This window comes from Dama dama, chromosome 11 (assembly GCF_033118175.1).
Source record: "Dama dama isolate Ldn47 chromosome 11, ASM3311817v1, whole genome shotgun sequence".
In the NCBI taxonomy this organism is placed as follows: Eukaryota; Metazoa; Chordata; class Mammalia; order Artiodactyla; family Cervidae; genus Dama; species Dama dama.
In genome coordinates, this window is record NC_083691.1 from 60,862,532 (window position 1) to 60,880,781 (window position 18,250).

Consider the following 18,250-nt stretch of genomic DNA (forward strand, 5'->3'; position numbering starts at 1 on the left):
GCACAGCGTTATTTTCTCCCAATAGTGTTAACGTGCTTGGGAAGTCGCTAGATGGTTGCCAGATGAAAATGATCTTGAAAAGTTTCTAAATTCACTAACATAATTACAGAAGAGGGTTTTGTTCTGCTTCTTAAGACCTCTTCAAATTACTCAAGTCGGGAGGTTTCCTAATTCTGAACAGGTTTGATAATTTTTTAGAGCTATGAGATTATGATCTGTCATTTACTGACTTGCGTGATACTTTGATTCCAGTCAACCCACTGGAGGATCAAACATTGTCTTTAAGCCAAAGGAAAGGTAAAACATACATTTTAACAAAGAGAAAAGTCTCCAGCGAAACCTTCAGTACAAAGTGTCCTTTTTAAAGGTCACTCACGGATTTATTTATTGGTCAGGAGGGTTTATTTGTTTCTCTTTCTAATTAAAGCTTAATTCTCAATTAAATGAAATCCTTAACCTTAGCTAATGGAAAGGAGGAGAAAAGATAAAGGGGCAAGATAGAAACAGTTTCTCTGTGAGGCCAGTGCATCAGGGATACACTTTAAATGCTGACAATCAGCTTCTTAAAGAATGCCAACCCTTCTCAGCACCAAACTACTAGATTAAATGGGCTAGGGGAAGAGATTCAGATCTTTTGTAAATAATGGTCACACAGAGCTTCATTTTGTCAAGAGTGTTCCCCACATATTCTTTACTTCCCAAGCTCCAATTTACTTAGGCAACCCTAAATCAGTGTTACCCAATCTGGGTGTCTGAAAGTTCTCACTGGTGTGTCCAGACAGACCTGATTTCCTTCCCTGCCTCTCCCTCCCAACTGCACATATATAACTGAATTAGAACCTAGCCACAGGCAATCTGTTGTTTGTAGTCTTGCCTGCTCAACTGATTTTTATGGTGAAGAATTCCAAAGAACTACCTACCTGTCTTCATTATTTTCTGTCAAGGATCTGCTCTTGATAAGTGGCCACAAACATTTAGACACTTGAATTTAGTAGTGGGTTTAAAAGGTTAGAAAACATAAACTGATTCTAAGAGTCACATCTTCATAGAAAGCAGTTGGTAAGAACTTCACTCTCCCGCTAATATTAAGCAAGTTCGTTTGAATTATGACTTTGCACAAATTAAAGGTGCCAGTCTTTTGTCAGTACCTCAGTACCATTACCATGCAATTATAGTTTTATAAAACATCACTAGTTCCTCATTTTAAACTAATGTGAGCTGATTCATTAATCAGAAGACCCAGCCCCCCAAAAGAATGATTCCATAATTTAATTTTTATTACCCCCTCCTTCCAGGCAATAAGAGCCCATTCTCTATGCAGTATTTACTTCTAAGTGAGTTTTTTCAAATTGAAAAGTAACAAGTTGTTTTAGACAACAATTACTCTGAAATATTTTGCATTTAATTTGTTTTTGTTGGAGTTTTTACTTGTGTAGGAAAGAATAGATTGTTCTCACTTTGTTAATAGTTGGTTGTTTTTTAGTTATTATTTCATCAAAGTAAAATTGACTTTTTTGAATCTACTGATCATTTTATTTTGAATACTTGTCTACTTAACTGTCATTAAGGTCAGTCGAGTATTATGTAACATAGAATGATCTGATTATTTTTTCTAGCAAAAATATAAAATATTTATTTTCGGCTGTATGGGTCTTCATTGCTGCACCTGCTTTTCTCTGGTTGTGGCAAGTGGGGACTACTCTCTTGTGGCACATGGGCTTAGTTGCTTTGCAGCATGGCGAATCTTCCTGGATCAGGAATCGAAACTGTCTCCTGCATTGGCAGGCAGATTATTTACCACTGAACCACCAGGGAAACCGCTAGTAAACTCATTTTTTATTTCTAACAGGAAAGTTGATCGAATTTACTGCTCTGTGCTCTCAAACAATACTGAATGGTACAAAATAAAAAGCAAAATTGCAGTCTCTATTCTTGTTTTCATTGTCCTCCCCAGAGACAACCATATTTTATTTGCTTTATTTTTATTTCTTTTGATTGATTTAGTTATGTTGATACACTTATCATAATCTAGAATGTTGAGTCCTCGACAACTAGAAACTTTTACCTGATCCATCTAATAAAGTGCCTTCAAGTTTATGTTTCAATATGGATGTAATGAAAGCAACGTTATTGGAGAGTACCAAATAGTGATTTCCAAATATGAACTTTTTGTCCTTAAAGAGGCTTATCCTTAAAGGTGACCATATATTTGTCCATGAAAGTAAAGCACAAAAGATGCTCGTTAGTTTTACTTGCTCTTTTTTTCTAGTTGCAGTTACTGAATATGTTTCCTCTGACTGCGGAAAACAAGCGTGTGGCCCAGCTGTTGCTCAGTACTGGTACCTGTCCAAGATGTATCTTCAGATTCTGTGGTGTGGATTTTCACGCACCATACAAACTTCCCTACAAGGTATTTTCTTTCTTTCTAAAGTTAAGAAAGGGTCTCTCTTTTTAAAGTTAGTACCTGTGTATTTGAGAGCAAGTATCTGTTCATAACTCTTCATTAAAAAACTAATAAAATAATTAATGATAATTTTAGAATTTCCATTACCATATAAATGTAAGTTCCTTCTTAAGTGATTATATGTTGCATTTAATGTAGTAGGATCTTTGTGGAGCAATTCCCTGGGACATTTAATGTTTGCATAGACCTTTCCTAAAGACTGTCTAGACAGGATATCACAAAATAGTGTTTCTCACCAGATTTTAGTAAAATATAACAGACGGGGTTGGAAGCATTATGAGTTTGGTTGCCTTTTCTTCTTTTTCTGTTTTTTATTTTGCCACTTGTATGTACAGATAGGGGGTACTTATAACTTTCTAGAAGTAAATGCTTATCATCTATCATCACTTGTGCTATTCATAACAAAAAAGTAATGTACTGAGGTCTTTGACATTTATGGTAATATACAGAGAGCTTTGACATTTTATAGAATATTTCATATAAGATACATAACATTTTGTGAAATATATTTTACTCTAATAGTGATGTTCATTTCAGAGGCAGATAGTAATTATATATGTATATAAATGTGTACTTATATAAGCAGTACAAATTCACACACATGCATGCCTGCACGCTCAATTTCCTATAATTAAAAAAAAATTTCCCAGGGACTTCCCTGGCTGTCTAGTGGTTAAGAATCTGTGCTTCCATTTCAGGGGGCATGGGTTCAATCCCTGGTTGGGGAACTAAGATCCCACATGCTGCACATGGCACAGACAGAAAAAAAATTTCCCAGGAGTTAGCAACAGCAGTCATTCCTTCTATGTATTAATCGTTTCTATTATCTTGGAAATTAGTAATTATGTCCAGTATTCATATACATTTTTATATGTCAAGTGCTCATAAAACCCTCATAATAACCTATTAGGTAAGTACATACTATGATTGTCTCTATTTTCAGATGACGAAACTGAGGCACAGAGAGGTTAAGCAACCTGCCCAAAGTTACACAGCTATTAAGTGAGCAAGCTAGGATATGAACTGTCTGTCTGAATCCAAAGCCTAGAATTTGGAGCTAGAAGACATGGATTTGAACCCCAGTTCCACCACTTTCCAGCTTCAGTTTTCTCCTCTGTAAATGGAATTGATGATAACATCCACCTCACAGGATTTTAAGGGACAATATCTAATAACGTATGTGAAAACACTTTGAAAACTGAAAATGGTACATATGCTATGAAAACTAATAAATATATCTATATCATTTATATGCATAATAACTACAAAGTAATAAGATTGAGTTTATGTAACTCTCCTCAATTATTTTCAGATACATTGTTTTATACATATGTTGTAAGTTTCGTATAGAGACTTAGTGTTACCAACTAATATATCATTTTATGTAAATAAACATGAAAATATCTGAGGACTTTATTGGGTAAATATACTTATATTTTGGTATTTTCTAATCATGTCATATATGTGCACATACATATTAATATATCTGTACAATGTTTATTGACATTATAGATCTTAGGTAATAATAAACATATTTGTGTGGGCCATAATATACCTGTATGTGTATATATGTATGAGTACATATTTCTCTATTAAAGATTTAATAGGAAAACTAGTGTCTTAATAAAATCAATTAAATTTGTTTGAGTGAAAGATTTTTCCCTTTGGAGTCAGTAAATTGTAATGTGAGTGAATTTCAAAGAGGTATTTATTCAGCAACTGAATAATATCTGCCTAATTTAGACAAAACAGAAGAAAAGTCCTCTGAATATTTAGATGAGTGGTATGTCTGACATATGAGAATGTTTGAAAGCAGTGCCACAATTTACATTCCAATACTAAGAGTGACAGAAATTAGGGAAACCAGAATGTAGTAAAGAGCTTTTTTCAATAATTGCCTATTAGTGGTATGTAATTATGATGCCAAATTTCAGCATTGCCAGCATCTGTTTACCTTTGTGTAGTTAATTGCCTTGAAATTATTTTTACTTAGTAGACTTTAAATTTAATTTTTTAGATTTTATATTAAACATTGAACATATGAGATTTTTGTGGTTGTGAGATTATTAAATAACCTAATATGAATGGAAATTCAGTTTGCATTTCTACTTGTTAATAATTAGAATTGAAGTTTTTTATTTTGTTTATTTGTGTTACTGAAATTAGCAAGTGAATGATCATCAAAACAGAACTACAAATCAAATTAGAAAATTTGTTAATGGAGCTTTTCCATCTCAGATTAAAGAATTTAGCTCCACTGATGTATGAAACCCTTTTGAAAAAGTATTCACACACATATTATAGGAGCTAGGTAAATCTCTTCTAAATTCTCCCGAAAGCCAGTGCTGGTTAATAAAACAAATTCGTTGCTCCAGAATTGATGTAAATCAGCATTGTATAAGTCTATGATACATCATAATTTTCATTCCTGTTTTCATGCTTCATCTTATCTTTAAGGATATTGTCAAAGAGTCATTACTTTTTCTTTTTAATTAACTTTTCAGGAGTTGCTCAGTGAACTACAAAAATTTCTGGAAGCTGAAGAAGATGAATTAGTTTCTGAAGTTCCAAACCCACCTCCCAAGAAAATTCGACTCCAAGAACCAGAAGATCGGATTGATGGAATGGATAGTCTGAGTCAAAATGGAGAGGGAAAGCTCTCAGTGACTGAAGATGGAAGCAGTTCTTCAAAGAATTCGAATTTAAATGTATGCAATGTATGCCTAGGAATTCTTCAAGATTTCTGTGAAAAAGAGTTCATTAAAAAGGTACACTGATTTTTTTTTATTAATGTGTAATATATAAAGATTTTCAGTTCTAAGGCCTATAGTTCCTGTATCCAAAGGAAGAATGCCATTCATTTTAATTTGTTTCACACAAATGGATTATTGGAATATTTTCTTAATTTTTTAAAAACGAAGTCTACTATTCTCAAATTACCTTTTTATCAACATGTCTGAAAAAATCAATGAAGTATGCATCCATGTATTTCTGTTCTGAGTGCTGTTCAATTGAACAAAATATGGCAGTTTCCCCTTTGCTGTTTAACATAGCTAAGGAGTTAGAGAAACAGTTCTTTTTGAGACCTCTCAGTGTCTAGAACTTTGTGAAAGGTACATGATTGAAGGTGAGATTGCTTTTTGTCGCCAGGTGTTAAGAGTGCCTATTTGGCTCTATTTTGTTTAAAATCGTTTCTGAATTATCAGGTGACTTAATAGAAAAGTATTTTGACATTCGATAGATTGTTCTGCAGGTGAGTCCTGGCTCTTTTGGCACCTTGTGACATCAAATATTTGATTTCAGGATTGTTTTGGCAATTCTTAGAAATTTGTGTAACACTTTTTTTATGGAATAAAAAATACTTTCTATGTAATACTTTTTTAGGTGTCCCAAAAGGTTGAGGCCTCTGGGTTTGAATTCACCAACTTGGTATTGTCAATCTCCTTCCCACCACAGCTATCTGTAAGAGAGGTAAGGTCATTTACATTCATAAAACTATATGTGAAGTATGCAATAGAATTCCTAAAAAAATAGGGAAGTATAAATATTCCTTACCATATTATGTTTTCACACTTCGTGTATTTATTGAATGACTGAAAGCATTATATTATAAATGTTTAATAATGTTGAATGAATGAATGAAAAAAGGAATTATTGGTTCAAGTTAATCTATCCCTCATAGGACTGCCATCTTTTTTAAAGGTCCTTATTCAGCAGCAACATTCATTGAGCATTAGCTCTGTGTGAGACATGCTGGTCAGAGAAAGAGATTTAACCAGGACTTCAGAGATCTTTGGGGCTTCCCTGATAGCTCAGTTGGTAAAGAATCTGCCTGTAATGCAGGACACCCCAGTTCAATTCCTGGGTTGGGAAGATCCGCTGGATAAGGGATAGGCTTTTCAAAACTTATTTGTTACTCAACCCAGTTTAAACGAACTATACATCTTCAGAATATTCTTGTATTTTGAACATAAATTTTGTGCATCTTTACTGCCTTATTTCTTCTATGTTGTCAGCTTAGATCTTATAAAACTTAGAACTTGTCTGTATGTAAAATTAACTACTGACCTATGTGCCATTCACTGATGCTGGTTATCTCATAATTCATGTTGGAATATACAATTGAGTCAGTTGAAATCATTCACCTTTTTTCCTACTTCTAAAGAAGAAAATTAAGATCACAGATAAATTTATTTAAAAGCAAATAATTTTTCATTTGCCTGGTAGTATTTATTATATTCCTGTTTACAGAAGAACCTAGGAAAGGGATGAGCTCAAATAAAGAATTTTTTAAAAAATCAAACTGTTAAATTTGTATTCACTCTTCCATATTTCTGGCCCTACCAGTTCCTTTCTGGCTAAGCTATAATTTTAGCTTATCATCATTATAGAAGCACTAACTTAAAAGTGTAGGAAGAAAAACTTGCATTTAGTATAATCACCATCATGTTCACTGAGTTTGGGAGAATATGGAAGGAGGGGTGGAGTACAGTTCCTGTACACGTTTTCCTAGGAACTAGTTGGACTAGTTGGTCTGGTCAGGACAGTTACAGACTAATATTGCTAAAGAGCGGAAAAACAAGTGATGAACTGACAAACACCTGTTAGATAGCAAGTAAAACATGATAAGCAGAATAAATGGAGACCATATCCAGGGATTCACAGAAGATAACAATATGGAAGCTAGTTGGATCTAATACTTAGAGGCTCCAAAGCCTTCATAACAGCATACAAAATTTGGATGATAAAGTTGGTTATAAATATCTCTTAGCTATCATGGTGACTTTCTGAAATTGGCCTTATCACTTGAATGTAACTATGGAAGGATTTTTTTGTTGTTGTTGTTGCAAGATTCAGATTTGTTTAAAGGAGAGATGTAATATTGTGATGTGGCAAGAAATTATGTGTACATGCATTGAGATCTGAGATCCTGCAAGTGGAAGGATGCTGAACACCCAGAGAAGCATAAAAAGAGAAACGGCATCAATGACAGGAGTGGAACTGTGTTGTATGTCCCTTGGTCAAGGGCAGAAGTGATGAGTTGCAGACATAAGAGAGTCATGAAAGTATGCAGTAGTATGAGGGACTTTTGGTGTTAAGGCACTTGATGGAAATCACAGTTTAAAGCACATTGTCTTGACAGCTTTTGAATTGGAACAGTTTACTTTCTTAAAGTAGTTGTTCTCAAACTTTAATGTGCATAGGAATCAATTGGAGAGTCCCCTAGGCCCCATCCCCAGGGATTCTGATACAGTAGGTGAGTGGGACGCATGAATTTGCATTTCTAACAAGCTTCTGGGTGATGTTGGTGCCGCTATAAGGACCACACATTGAGAACCACTGCCCTAAAGGATAATGGGGGAACTAATCTACTCCTAAGTGAACAAATCTTTTAAAATTTGTATTCCTGATAGGATGGGAGAAGTAGGCATAATTAGAATATATACTAGACTTTTGATGTGTAGACTTCAAGCAGTTCAGAGGAAAAGGCAGTCAAAGAAAAAATGGCATAGGAATCTGGCCTGGAAAATAAAAGGATTGGGAAATTCAGAGAAAGTGCAATTCAGACCTTAGTTAAAGCCAGATTATCCATGTGAGTTCCCTGGCAGTCCAGGGATTAGTACTTGTGCTTTCACTACCATGGCCTGGGTTCAGTTCCCGGTTGGGGAACTAAGATTCTGCAAGCCATGCGGCATGACCAAAAAAAAAAGCAAATTACCCCAACCAATAAAATAAAGTTTAGGGAGAAAATTACATCCTGATGAAGAAGAAATGGAGGCTATCTTCTCTCACTTTCTCTGTGTGTGTGTGTAAACATTTGTATTTATATATTTGTTTGACTTTTTCTTTGATAAGTTTCAAAAGTAGTAAGACTAGCCTAATGAACCCTATGTGTATCATCCAACTCCAACAATTAAATTTTTTTTTATTTTACCAACCGGATATCAATTTTTAAAAAATATAGAAAAGGTGAAGTCAAATTAAGGCAAATGTAGAAGGAGGCTTAGATCTATAATAACAGCAAAGGGAAAAATGAGTACAGACTTGCAAGAATTGCAAAGGAAGACTTGGGGTACTTAAAGTTATATTTAGATCAACAAAGAGATGAAAAGGGGATAGATCTGCTTTCTGATACTAAAGGTATACTGCTGATGCATGATATAAAGAAAGCAGAACCCTGAAGACCCTATTTTGTTTGTCAAAGAAAGTGAAAGTGAAGTCGCTCAGTCATGTCTGACTCTTTGCAACCCAGTGGACTGTAGCCTGCCAGGCTCCTCCATCCATGGAAATTTCCAGGCAGGGATACTGGAGTGGGTTGCCATTTCCTTCTCCACGGAAAATGACCTGCAAATGAAAAGGTTCAAATGGTCACTGCTAAGGGAATGAAAGCTCCACATGGTCAGTTCAGTTCAGTTGCTCAGTTGTATCCGACTTTCTGGAACCCCATGGACTGCAGCATGCCAGGCTTCCCTGTCCATCACCAACTTCCAGAGCTTGCGTTTGAGCTTGTCCATCAAGTTGGTGATGCCATCCAACCATCTCATCCTTTGTCATGCATTCTCCTGCCTTCAGTCTTTACCAGCATCAGGGTCTTTTCCAGTGAGTCAGTTCTTTGCATTAGGAGGCCAAAGTATTGGAGTTTTAGCTGCAGTATCAGTTCTCCCAGTGAATATTCAGGACTGATTTCCTTTAGGATTGACTGGTTTGATCTCCTTGCAATCCAAGGGACTCTCAAGACTCTTCTTCAACACCTCAGTTCAAAGCATCAATTCTTCGGTGCTCAACTTTCTTTATGGGCCAACTCTCACTCCATACATGACTACTGGGAAACCCATATCTTTGACCAGATGGACCTTTGTTGGCAAAGTAATATCTCTGCTTTTTAATATGCTGTCTAGGTTGGTCATAGCTTTTCTTCCAAGGGTAAGTGTCTCTTAATTTTTGGCTACAGTCACCATATGCAGTGATTTTGGAGCCCAGGAAAATAGTCTCTCACTGTTTCCATTGATTCGCCATCTATTTGCCATGAAGTGATGGGACTGGATGCCATGATCTTAGTTTTTTGAATGTTGAGTTTTAAGCCAGCTTTTTCACTCTTCTAAAGAGGAGAGCCACTTTCATCAAGAGGCTCTTTAGTTCTTCTTCACTTTCTGCCATAAGGGTGGTGTCATCTGCCTATCTGAGGTTACTGATATTTCTCCCAACAATCTTGGTTCCGACCTGTGCTTCATCAAGCCTGGCATTTCACATGACTCAACCTGCATGTAAGTTAAATAAGCAGGGTGACAATATACAACTTTGATGTACTTCTTTCCCAATTTGGAACCAGTCCGTTGTTCCAAGTCCAGTTCTAACTGTTGCTTCTTGACCTGCATACAGATTTCTCAGGAGGCAGATAAGGTGGTCTGGTATTCCCATCTCTTGAGGAATTTTCCACAGTTTGTGTGATCCACACAGTCAAAGGCTTTGACATCATAGTCGATAAAGCAGAAATAGATGTTTTTCTGGAACTCTCTTGCTTTTTCAATGATCCAGCAGATGTTGGCAGTTTGATCTCTGGTTCCTCTGCTTTTTCTAAATCCACCTTGAACAACTGGAAGTTTGGTTCATGGATGGTTGAAGCCTAAGTTGGAGAATTTTGAGCCATGCTGTGCTAGTGTGTGAGATGAGTGCAGTTGTGTGGTGGTTTGAACATTCTTTGGCATTGCCTTTCCTAGGGATTGGAATGAAAACTGAACTTTTCCAGTCTTGTGGCCACTGCTGAGTTTTCCAAATTTGCTGGCATATTCAGTGCAGCACTTACACAGCAGCATCTTTTAGGATTTGAAATAGCTCCACTAGTTTTGTTCATAGTGATGCTTTCTAAGGCCCATTTGACTTCTTACTCCAGGATGTCTGGCTGTAGGTGAGTGATCACACCATCATGGTTATTTGGGTCATGAAGATCTTTTTTATATAGTTCTTCTGTGTATTCTTGCCATCTCATCTTAATATCTTCTGCTTCTGTTAGGTTCATACCATTTCTGTCCTTTATTGTGCCCATCTTTGCATGAAGTGTTCCCTTGGTATCTCTAATTTTGTTGAAGAGATCTCTAGTCTTTCCCATTCTGTTGTTTTCTTCTATTTCTTTGCACTGATTACTGAGGAAGTCTTTCTTATCTCTCCTTGCTATTCTCTGGAACTCTGCATTCAAATGGGAATACATTTCCTTTTCTCCTTTGCCTTCACTTCTTGTCTTTTCTCAGCTATTTGTAAGGCCTCCTCAGACAACCATTTTGGCCTTTTTGCATTTCTTTTTCTTGGGGATGGTCTTGATCCCTGCCTCCTGTACAATGTCATGAACCTCTGTCCATAGTTCTTCAGGTACTCTGTCTATCAGATCTAGTCCCTTGAGTCTCTTTGTAACTTCCACTGTATAATCATAAGGGATTTGATTTAGGTCATACCTGAATGGTCTCATGGTTTTTCCCTACTTTCTTCAATTTAAGTATGAATTTTGCAATAATGAGTATATGATCTGAGCCACAGTCAGCTCCTGGTCTTGTTTTTGCTGACTGTATAGAGCTTCTCCATCTTTGGCTGCAAATAATATAATCAGTCTGATTTTGGTATTGACCATCTGGTGATGTCCATATATAGAGTCGTTTCTTGTGTTGTTGGAGGAGGATGTTTGCTATGACCAGTGTAGTATGTTTTCTTGGAAAAACTCTGTTAGACTTTGCCCTACTTCATTTTGGTACTCCAAGGCCAAACTTGCCTGTTACTCCAGGTGTTTCTTGATTTCCCACTTTTGCATTCCAGTCCCCCGTGATGAAAAGGACATCTTTTTTGGGTGTTAGTTCTAGAAGGTCTTGTAGGTCATCATAGAACTATTCAACTTGAGCTTCTTTGGCATTATTGGTTGAGACATAGACTTGATTACTGTGATATTGAATGGTTTGCCTTGGAAACGAACAGAGGTCATTCTGTCATTTTTGAGATTGCACCAAAGTACTGCATTTCAGACTCTTTTGTTGACTATGATGGCTACTTCATTTCTTCTAAGGGATTCTTGCCCACAGTAGTAGATATAATGGTCATCTGAATTAAATTCACCCATTCCAGTCCATTTTAGTTCAGTGATTTCTAAAATGTCAACATTCACTCTTGCCATCTCCTGTTTGACTACTTCCAATTTGCCTTGATTCATGGACCTAACATTCCAGGTTCCTATGCAATATTGTTTTTTATAGTATTGGATTTTATTTCCATCACCAGTCACATCTACAACTGGGCATTGTTTTCACTTTGGCTCTGCCTCTTCATTACTTCTGCAGTTATTTCTCCACTCTTCTACAGTAGCATATTGGACACCTAGAGTTTATCTTTCAGTGTCTTATCTTTTTGCCTTTTCATACTGTTTTGGGGGTTCTCATGGCAAGAATACTGAAATGGTTTGCCATTCCCTTCTCCAGTGGACCACGTTTTGTCAGACCTCTCTACCATGACCCATCCGTCTTAGTTGGCCCTACAGGGCATGTCTCATAGTTTCATTGAGTTGGACAAGGCTGTGGTCCATGTGATCAGTTTCTCTCTTCCCTCTGATAGATAAGGATAAGAGATTTACGGAAGCTTCCTGATGAGAGAGACTGACTGTGGGGGAAACTGGGCAGGGCCATGCTCAGTAAATCTTAATCCAGTTTTCTGTTGATGCGTGGGGCTGTGTTCCCTTCCTGTTGATTTGGCCCAGGCCAAACTATGGTAGGGCTTCCCTGGTGGCTCAGAGGTTAAAGTGTCTGCCTGCAATGCGGGAGACTTGGGTTCGATCCCTGGGTCAGGAAGATCCCCTGGAGAAGGAAACGGTAACCCACTCCAGTATTCTTGGCTGGAGAATCCCATGGACGGAGGAGCCGCGTGGGCGACAGTCCATGCGGTCACAAAGAGTCGGACATGACTGAGTGACTTAAACTATGGTAGCTGTGAGGATTACAATGGTGGCCTCCTTCAAAAGGACTTGTGCATGCACTGTTGTTTTCAGTGCCCCTGACCCCGTAGCAGGCCACTGTCGACCCACACCTCTGCCAGAGACTCCTGGACACTCACAGGCAAGTCTCCTGTGGGGACTCTGCTCATTTCTCCTGGCTTCTGGTATACACAAAGTTTTGTCTGTGCCCTCCAAGAGTCTGTTTCCGCAGTCCCCAGTCCAGATTGTTAAGCATTTCCAAATGGGTTCAGGTGTTCAGATCTGGATGAATTACATTCCAGAATAGATTGAAAAGAAACTTGCAGCCTCCATGATCATTGAGAGGTTTTAAAAGCAGATTTTCCAAACGTCTAGAGACAGATGAGAGCAGTTGTAACTTTCCAAAGCAGAGGAAAGTTGGTTTTGTTACCTACCAACTAGTGACCTTGAATCTAAAAGCCTGGCAAGATTCTAGATCAGAAACTAAAGAGTCAATTGTGGACAGTGAGGATAAGGAAAACTTAGTTGAACAAATTCATTAGAGTCGAATTACGTCTGTATTATTTCTTGCATTTACAGTCTAGTAGGACTGGTTCGTCTGAGCGTGCTCAGTCGTGTCCGACTCCTTGCAACCCCCTGGACTGTAGCCTGCCAGGCTTCTCTGTCCATGGGATTTCCCAGACAGGAGTATTGGAGTGGGTTGCCATTCCCTTCTCCAGGGGATCTTCCTGACCCAGGACTGGTAGAACAGGGAAATGCAGTAGCACCTGTATGACTGGGACTCAGCTAGTCGTTTGATCAGGTTTCTTTCCCATGGTAACTTCCTAAAAAGTGGCAGGAAATGTGACCAGGAAGTGAAAACAGTTGGGTGGATTTTGGTCATGCCCAGAAGGAGCTGATTAACGACTGGTATCAGACTGGATGATGTTTTTCCAAAGGTGCTCTGTAGATCAACCACTTGAAACTCACTTTAGGAAAGATGTCGAAAACATTGTAGGCCTTGTCTCAGACCTCCTAAATCGTAATCTCTAGAGAGAGGTCAGAGAAGCCTCTCCACAAGTTAGGTACATATTAGAATTCAAGAATCACCAAACTTCAGGGAGATTTCTGGTGTGCTGCAAGACTCTTTTCATACCTTGTCCTGTTTATGATTTCTATCAGTGATGATGGAACATGTGATCGTGAGGAACACTTACTATAGTTGTGCATGATAGAGACTTGAGAGTATAACAGACAGGTTAACTATTAGAATTGAGGTCCAAAAAGATCTCAAGAATAGGGAAAATCTAACAAGATAAAATTTAATAGAATTAAACATATGTTTTTATACTTGTGTTTAGAAAAACAACTGCCAAGTAAAGGATGAGGCAGGAGTAGCTTCAGAGCTCTGTTTATAGCAAAGCTTAAGGGTTTTAGTTAGTAGCCCAATGTGAATTATGGATGTGATTAGATAAGCTCTTTGGATTTCAGTCCAGATATTAGAAGTATAGCAAGGAGAAATAAGAAGGACTTCTTAAATGAAAAATGGAAAGAAATAGACGGAAACAACAGAATGGGAAAGATTAGAAATTTCTTTAAGAAAATTAGAGTTATCAAGGGAAGATTTCATACAAGGATGGGCATGATAAAGGACAGAAAATGGTAAGGACCTAACAGAAACAGAAGGGATTAAGAAAAGGTGGCAGGAATATACAAAAGACCTCTACAAAAAAAGGTGTTAATGACCCAGATAATTGTGATGGTGTGGTCACTTACGTAGAGCCAGACATCCTGGAGTGTGAAGTCAAGTGGGCCTTAAGAAGCATTACTACTAACAAATCTACAGAATTCCAGTTGAGCTATTTCAAAACCTAAAAGGTGATGCTGTTAAAGTGCTGTACACAATATGTCAGCAAATTTGGAAAACTCAGCAGTGGCCACAGAACTAGAAAAGGTCAGTTTTCATTTTAATTGTAAAGAAGGGCAGTGCCAAAGAATGTTCAAACTACTGCACAATTGCACTCATTTCACATGCTATCAATGTTATGCTCAAATTCCTTCAAGCCAGACTTCAATAGTATGTGACCTGAGAACTTCCAGAGATGTACAGCTGATTTAGAAAAGGTAGAGGAACCAAAATCAAATTGCCAACATTCACTGGATCATGGAGTAAGGGAGTTCCAGAAAAACATCTACTTCTTCATTGACTATGCTAAAGCCTTTGACTGTGTGGACCACAACAAACTGTGGAAAACTCTTAAAGAGAAGGGAATACCAGACCACCTTACCTGTCTCCTGAGCAATCTATATGTGGGTCAAGAAGCAACAGAACTGGATATGTAACAACTGACTTATTCCAAATTGGGAAAGGAGTATGGCACGGTTGTATATTGTCATATTAACTTATATGCAGAGTACATCATGAGAGATGCTGGACTGTTTGAATCATAAGAAGAATCAAGATTGCCAGGAGAAATAGCAACAACCTCAGATATGCAGATGATACCACTCTAATGGTAGAAAGTGAAGAGGAAACTAAAGAGCCTCTTGATGAAAGTGAAAGAGGAGAGTGAAAAAGCTGGGTTGAAACTCAGCATTCAAAAAACTAAGATCATGGCATCTGGTCCCATCACTTCATGGCAAATAGAAGGGGAAAAAGTGGAAATAGTGACAGACTTTATTTTTTGGGGCTCGAAAATCATTGCAAATGGTGACTTCAGCCATAAAATTAAAAGATGCTTGCTCCTTGGAAGGAAAGCTATGACACACCTCGACAGTATATTAAAAAGCAGAGTTATTACTTTGCCAAAGAAGGAGAGTATGGTCAAAGCTGTGGTTTTTTTCCAGTAATGGATGTGAGAGTTGAACCATAAAGAAGACTGAGTGCTGAAGAACCGGTGCTTTTTAATGGTAGTGTTGGAGAAGACTCTTGAGAGTCCCTTGGACTGCAAGGCGAACAAATCAGTCAATCCTAAAGGAAATCAGTCCTGAATATTCATTGGAAAGATTTGCTAAAGCTGAAGCTCTAATACTTTGGTCACCTGTTGAGAAGAGCTGACTCACTGGAAAAGACCTTGATGCTGGGGAAGACTGAGGGAAAAAGGAGAAGGGGGCGGCAGAGGATGACATGGTTAGATAGCATCATTGACTCAATGTGTGTGAATTTGAGCAAACTCTGGGAGATAGTGGAGAACAGAGGAGCCTGGCAGTCTATAGTCCATGGGGTCGAAAAGAGTTGGGCATGACTTAGTGACTGAACAACAACAATCTGAAAAGGTTAAAACAACAGTCCTTTTTCCACTCAGTGCTGGTCATTCCTGGAGTCCTGCATTCAGATGGAATGTTCTACTTAATGAGGAACAAATACAGATGGGAATGCATTTTGTAGTAGTCCATGAACTAATCCCCCAAACTTGTGAATATGTATCCATACCTTAAAAGAAGGGACTTGGCAGATGTCATTAAGATTAAGGATGCAGAGATAACAGAGATTATCCTTAATTATCTAGTTGTATATGTGTGCTCATTCAGTTGTGTCCAACTCCTTGCCACCCTTTGGACTATAGCCCGCCAGGCTCCTCTGCCCATGGTATTATCCAGGCAAGAATGCTGGAATGAGTTGCCGTTTCCTCCTCCGGAGGATATTCGCAACCCAGGGATCAAACCACAGTCTCCTGTATTGGCAGACAGGTTCTTTACTGCTGAGCCATGCAGGAGTTGTCTAACTGGGCTCAAACTAATCATGTGAGTCCTTAAAAGTATCCTTCCTGGCTGAGATGGTGGTAAGAGGAAAAGGTGATTGTGGGAGAATGGTCAGAGAGATGCAATGTTGCTCCCTTTAAAGATAGTGAGAGGGAGTCATGAGCCAAAGAAAATGAGTGGTATCTACAAGTTAGAAAAGGAAAGAAAACAGATCCTCCTAGCTTAGAGCCTCCAGAAAAGCATGTGGCCCTGTTGACACAGTGAGACCAGTGTCAGGCTTCTGACCTAAAGAATATTAAGATACTGAATGTATGTTTTAAATCATGAAATTTGCAGAAATTTGTTATAATAGCAGCAGTGGAAACAAACACACATTTAGATGAGTGTATTTGAAATGGTGGAGACATCTGACCCCTGGTCACAGGAGCTGCTGCCAAAGGAACTTTCGTTACTTAGTTTGGAGAATAGACGATTTAGGGGGATGAATTTGCTCTGTTTAAGTATTTGAGGGGTTTTCTCCTGGAGAGATAGAGTAATTTTCAGCCCTAAGTGGGATTATCCTGTTTTCAGGTACGGTGAGTTTTCTGTCATCAGAATGTGTAAACCAACGCTGGGCAGCTACTTGGCAGAGATGTGCACCATATAGTTGGTTAGACTAGAGACTTTGTTTAGCCTTTTTAAACTATAAGGTCCTATATAGTTTTTAGAATAATATAGTAATTTTTAAGTGTTAGCTTATGTTAGTGATTGATTCCTCTAAACGTCTCCACCACGTTTAATTACTGCCACAATAAAATTACTATAGAATGAATAACCTAGACTTATGCTAATATTAGATTAAACTTGAATTGTAGGAAAAGAGCATTCCAATTAAGTCCTTTTAAAAGTAAACACTTTAAAAAAAAGTAACTAATGTAAAAGTCCTGGTTAGGTTTGTCTTTCTCAGTCTAGTCCAGTAGGGGGCAATATGGTACTATCATTTTGGCATACTGGCCCCACCAGAGGAGCGGCATGTGGGAAACAGTTGTTTGCTATTGACTTTGCTTTGTTTTTCATTTTTATTGGTGTAGAGTTGATTTACAATATTGTGTTAGTTGCTGCTGCGCAGCCAAGTGAGTCAGTTATACATAATGCACTCTTTTTTAGATGCTTTTCTCACATAGGTCATTACAGAGTATTGAGTAGAGTTCCCTGTGCTATGCTATACAGTACGTCCTTATTACTGTTGACTTTGAATGGATTTAGTGTCCCTTAAATGTTACTTTGGTTGTACGAAACAGTTACTTCTCTATATGCAACTTGATATAGTTTGGATTTTTATTTGTCAAATCAAAACCTTTTCCCTTCCCTTTCATTGGTTATACTTTGTAATAGCCCAGGCTTTGCACTAAGTACTATAAATTATACATAGCCCTGGAAAATAGCCAAAATTAAAAGCAGTACAAAATTTTTTTTTCCTTAAATTCTGACAAATGGGTATGCAAAAGACTTTGAATTTTAAATTTGTGGGTTCTTAACCGGTTTGGGATGTTATCTCATTAAGAATCTAAAGAAATCTATGACTTACTTGTCCTAAAAATACACATATTAAAAAATTTGGGTGTATTTATAGGGACTTCTTAAACTCCCAATCATTAACCTAGGATCTTTCTTAACTGGACACTCCAGTAATTTTACCCTCTATAATTGACTCATGTGCTTACTTTGTCTAAAGGACAGTGCTTTTTCTAATTATGTTTAGCTCATAGAACAGAATTTGATGATATCTCTTTGACTCCAGGTACAGAGAGATACACTTTCAAGTTCATGTTGTATGTACAGGCCTAAGCTGGCTCTCTCCACTCATCAACCCAACTCTCTAATTTAACATGCATATTTTCTACTTTTTGTTCATTTTCCATGACTTCTCAATTTTTATTTGTATGACAAACACCCTGCCTAAGTCACTTTTTGTTCTTTCTTACCCACCATTTAGTATAACACCAATTTAAGGTTCACTTCAATTGACAAATTTTCTAGGTTTACTAAGGAGTTTCCAGAATTTGTAGCTTTATTTTATGGTTAGAATAGTTAGGTAGGATGTGCTGCAATCTCTATATGGTCCATTTATCCATGCAATGCATTTTTACAAGGTTGCTGGTTAAGGCACTGAAAAACATGCA

General features: G+C 37.6%; 1 protein-coding gene across 5 annotated transcripts in view; it reads left to right on the forward strand.

Annotated features, from left to right (window-relative positions):
- The window catches only part of PUS10 (pseudouridine synthase 10), a 74,981-nt gene that overhangs the window by 1,147 nt on the left and 55,584 nt on the right, over positions 1 to 18,250 (forward strand). For 4 of the 5 annotated variants that reach the window (XM_061155380.1, XM_061155377.1, XM_061155378.1 and 1 more), the window contains exons 2-4: positions 2,270 to 2,410; positions 4,969 to 5,232; positions 5,849 to 5,935. In XM_061155380.1, the coding sequence (XP_061011363.1) occupies positions 2,285 to 2,410; positions 4,969 to 5,232; positions 5,849 to 5,935 (477 nt within the window). In that variant the 5' untranslated portion in view covers positions 2,270 to 2,284. Of the gene's footprint in view, positions 1 to 2,269; positions 2,411 to 3,407; positions 3,641 to 4,968; positions 5,233 to 5,848; positions 5,936 to 18,250 lie in introns of those variants that run through there. The other variant, XM_061155381.1, reaches the window with a different exon arrangement.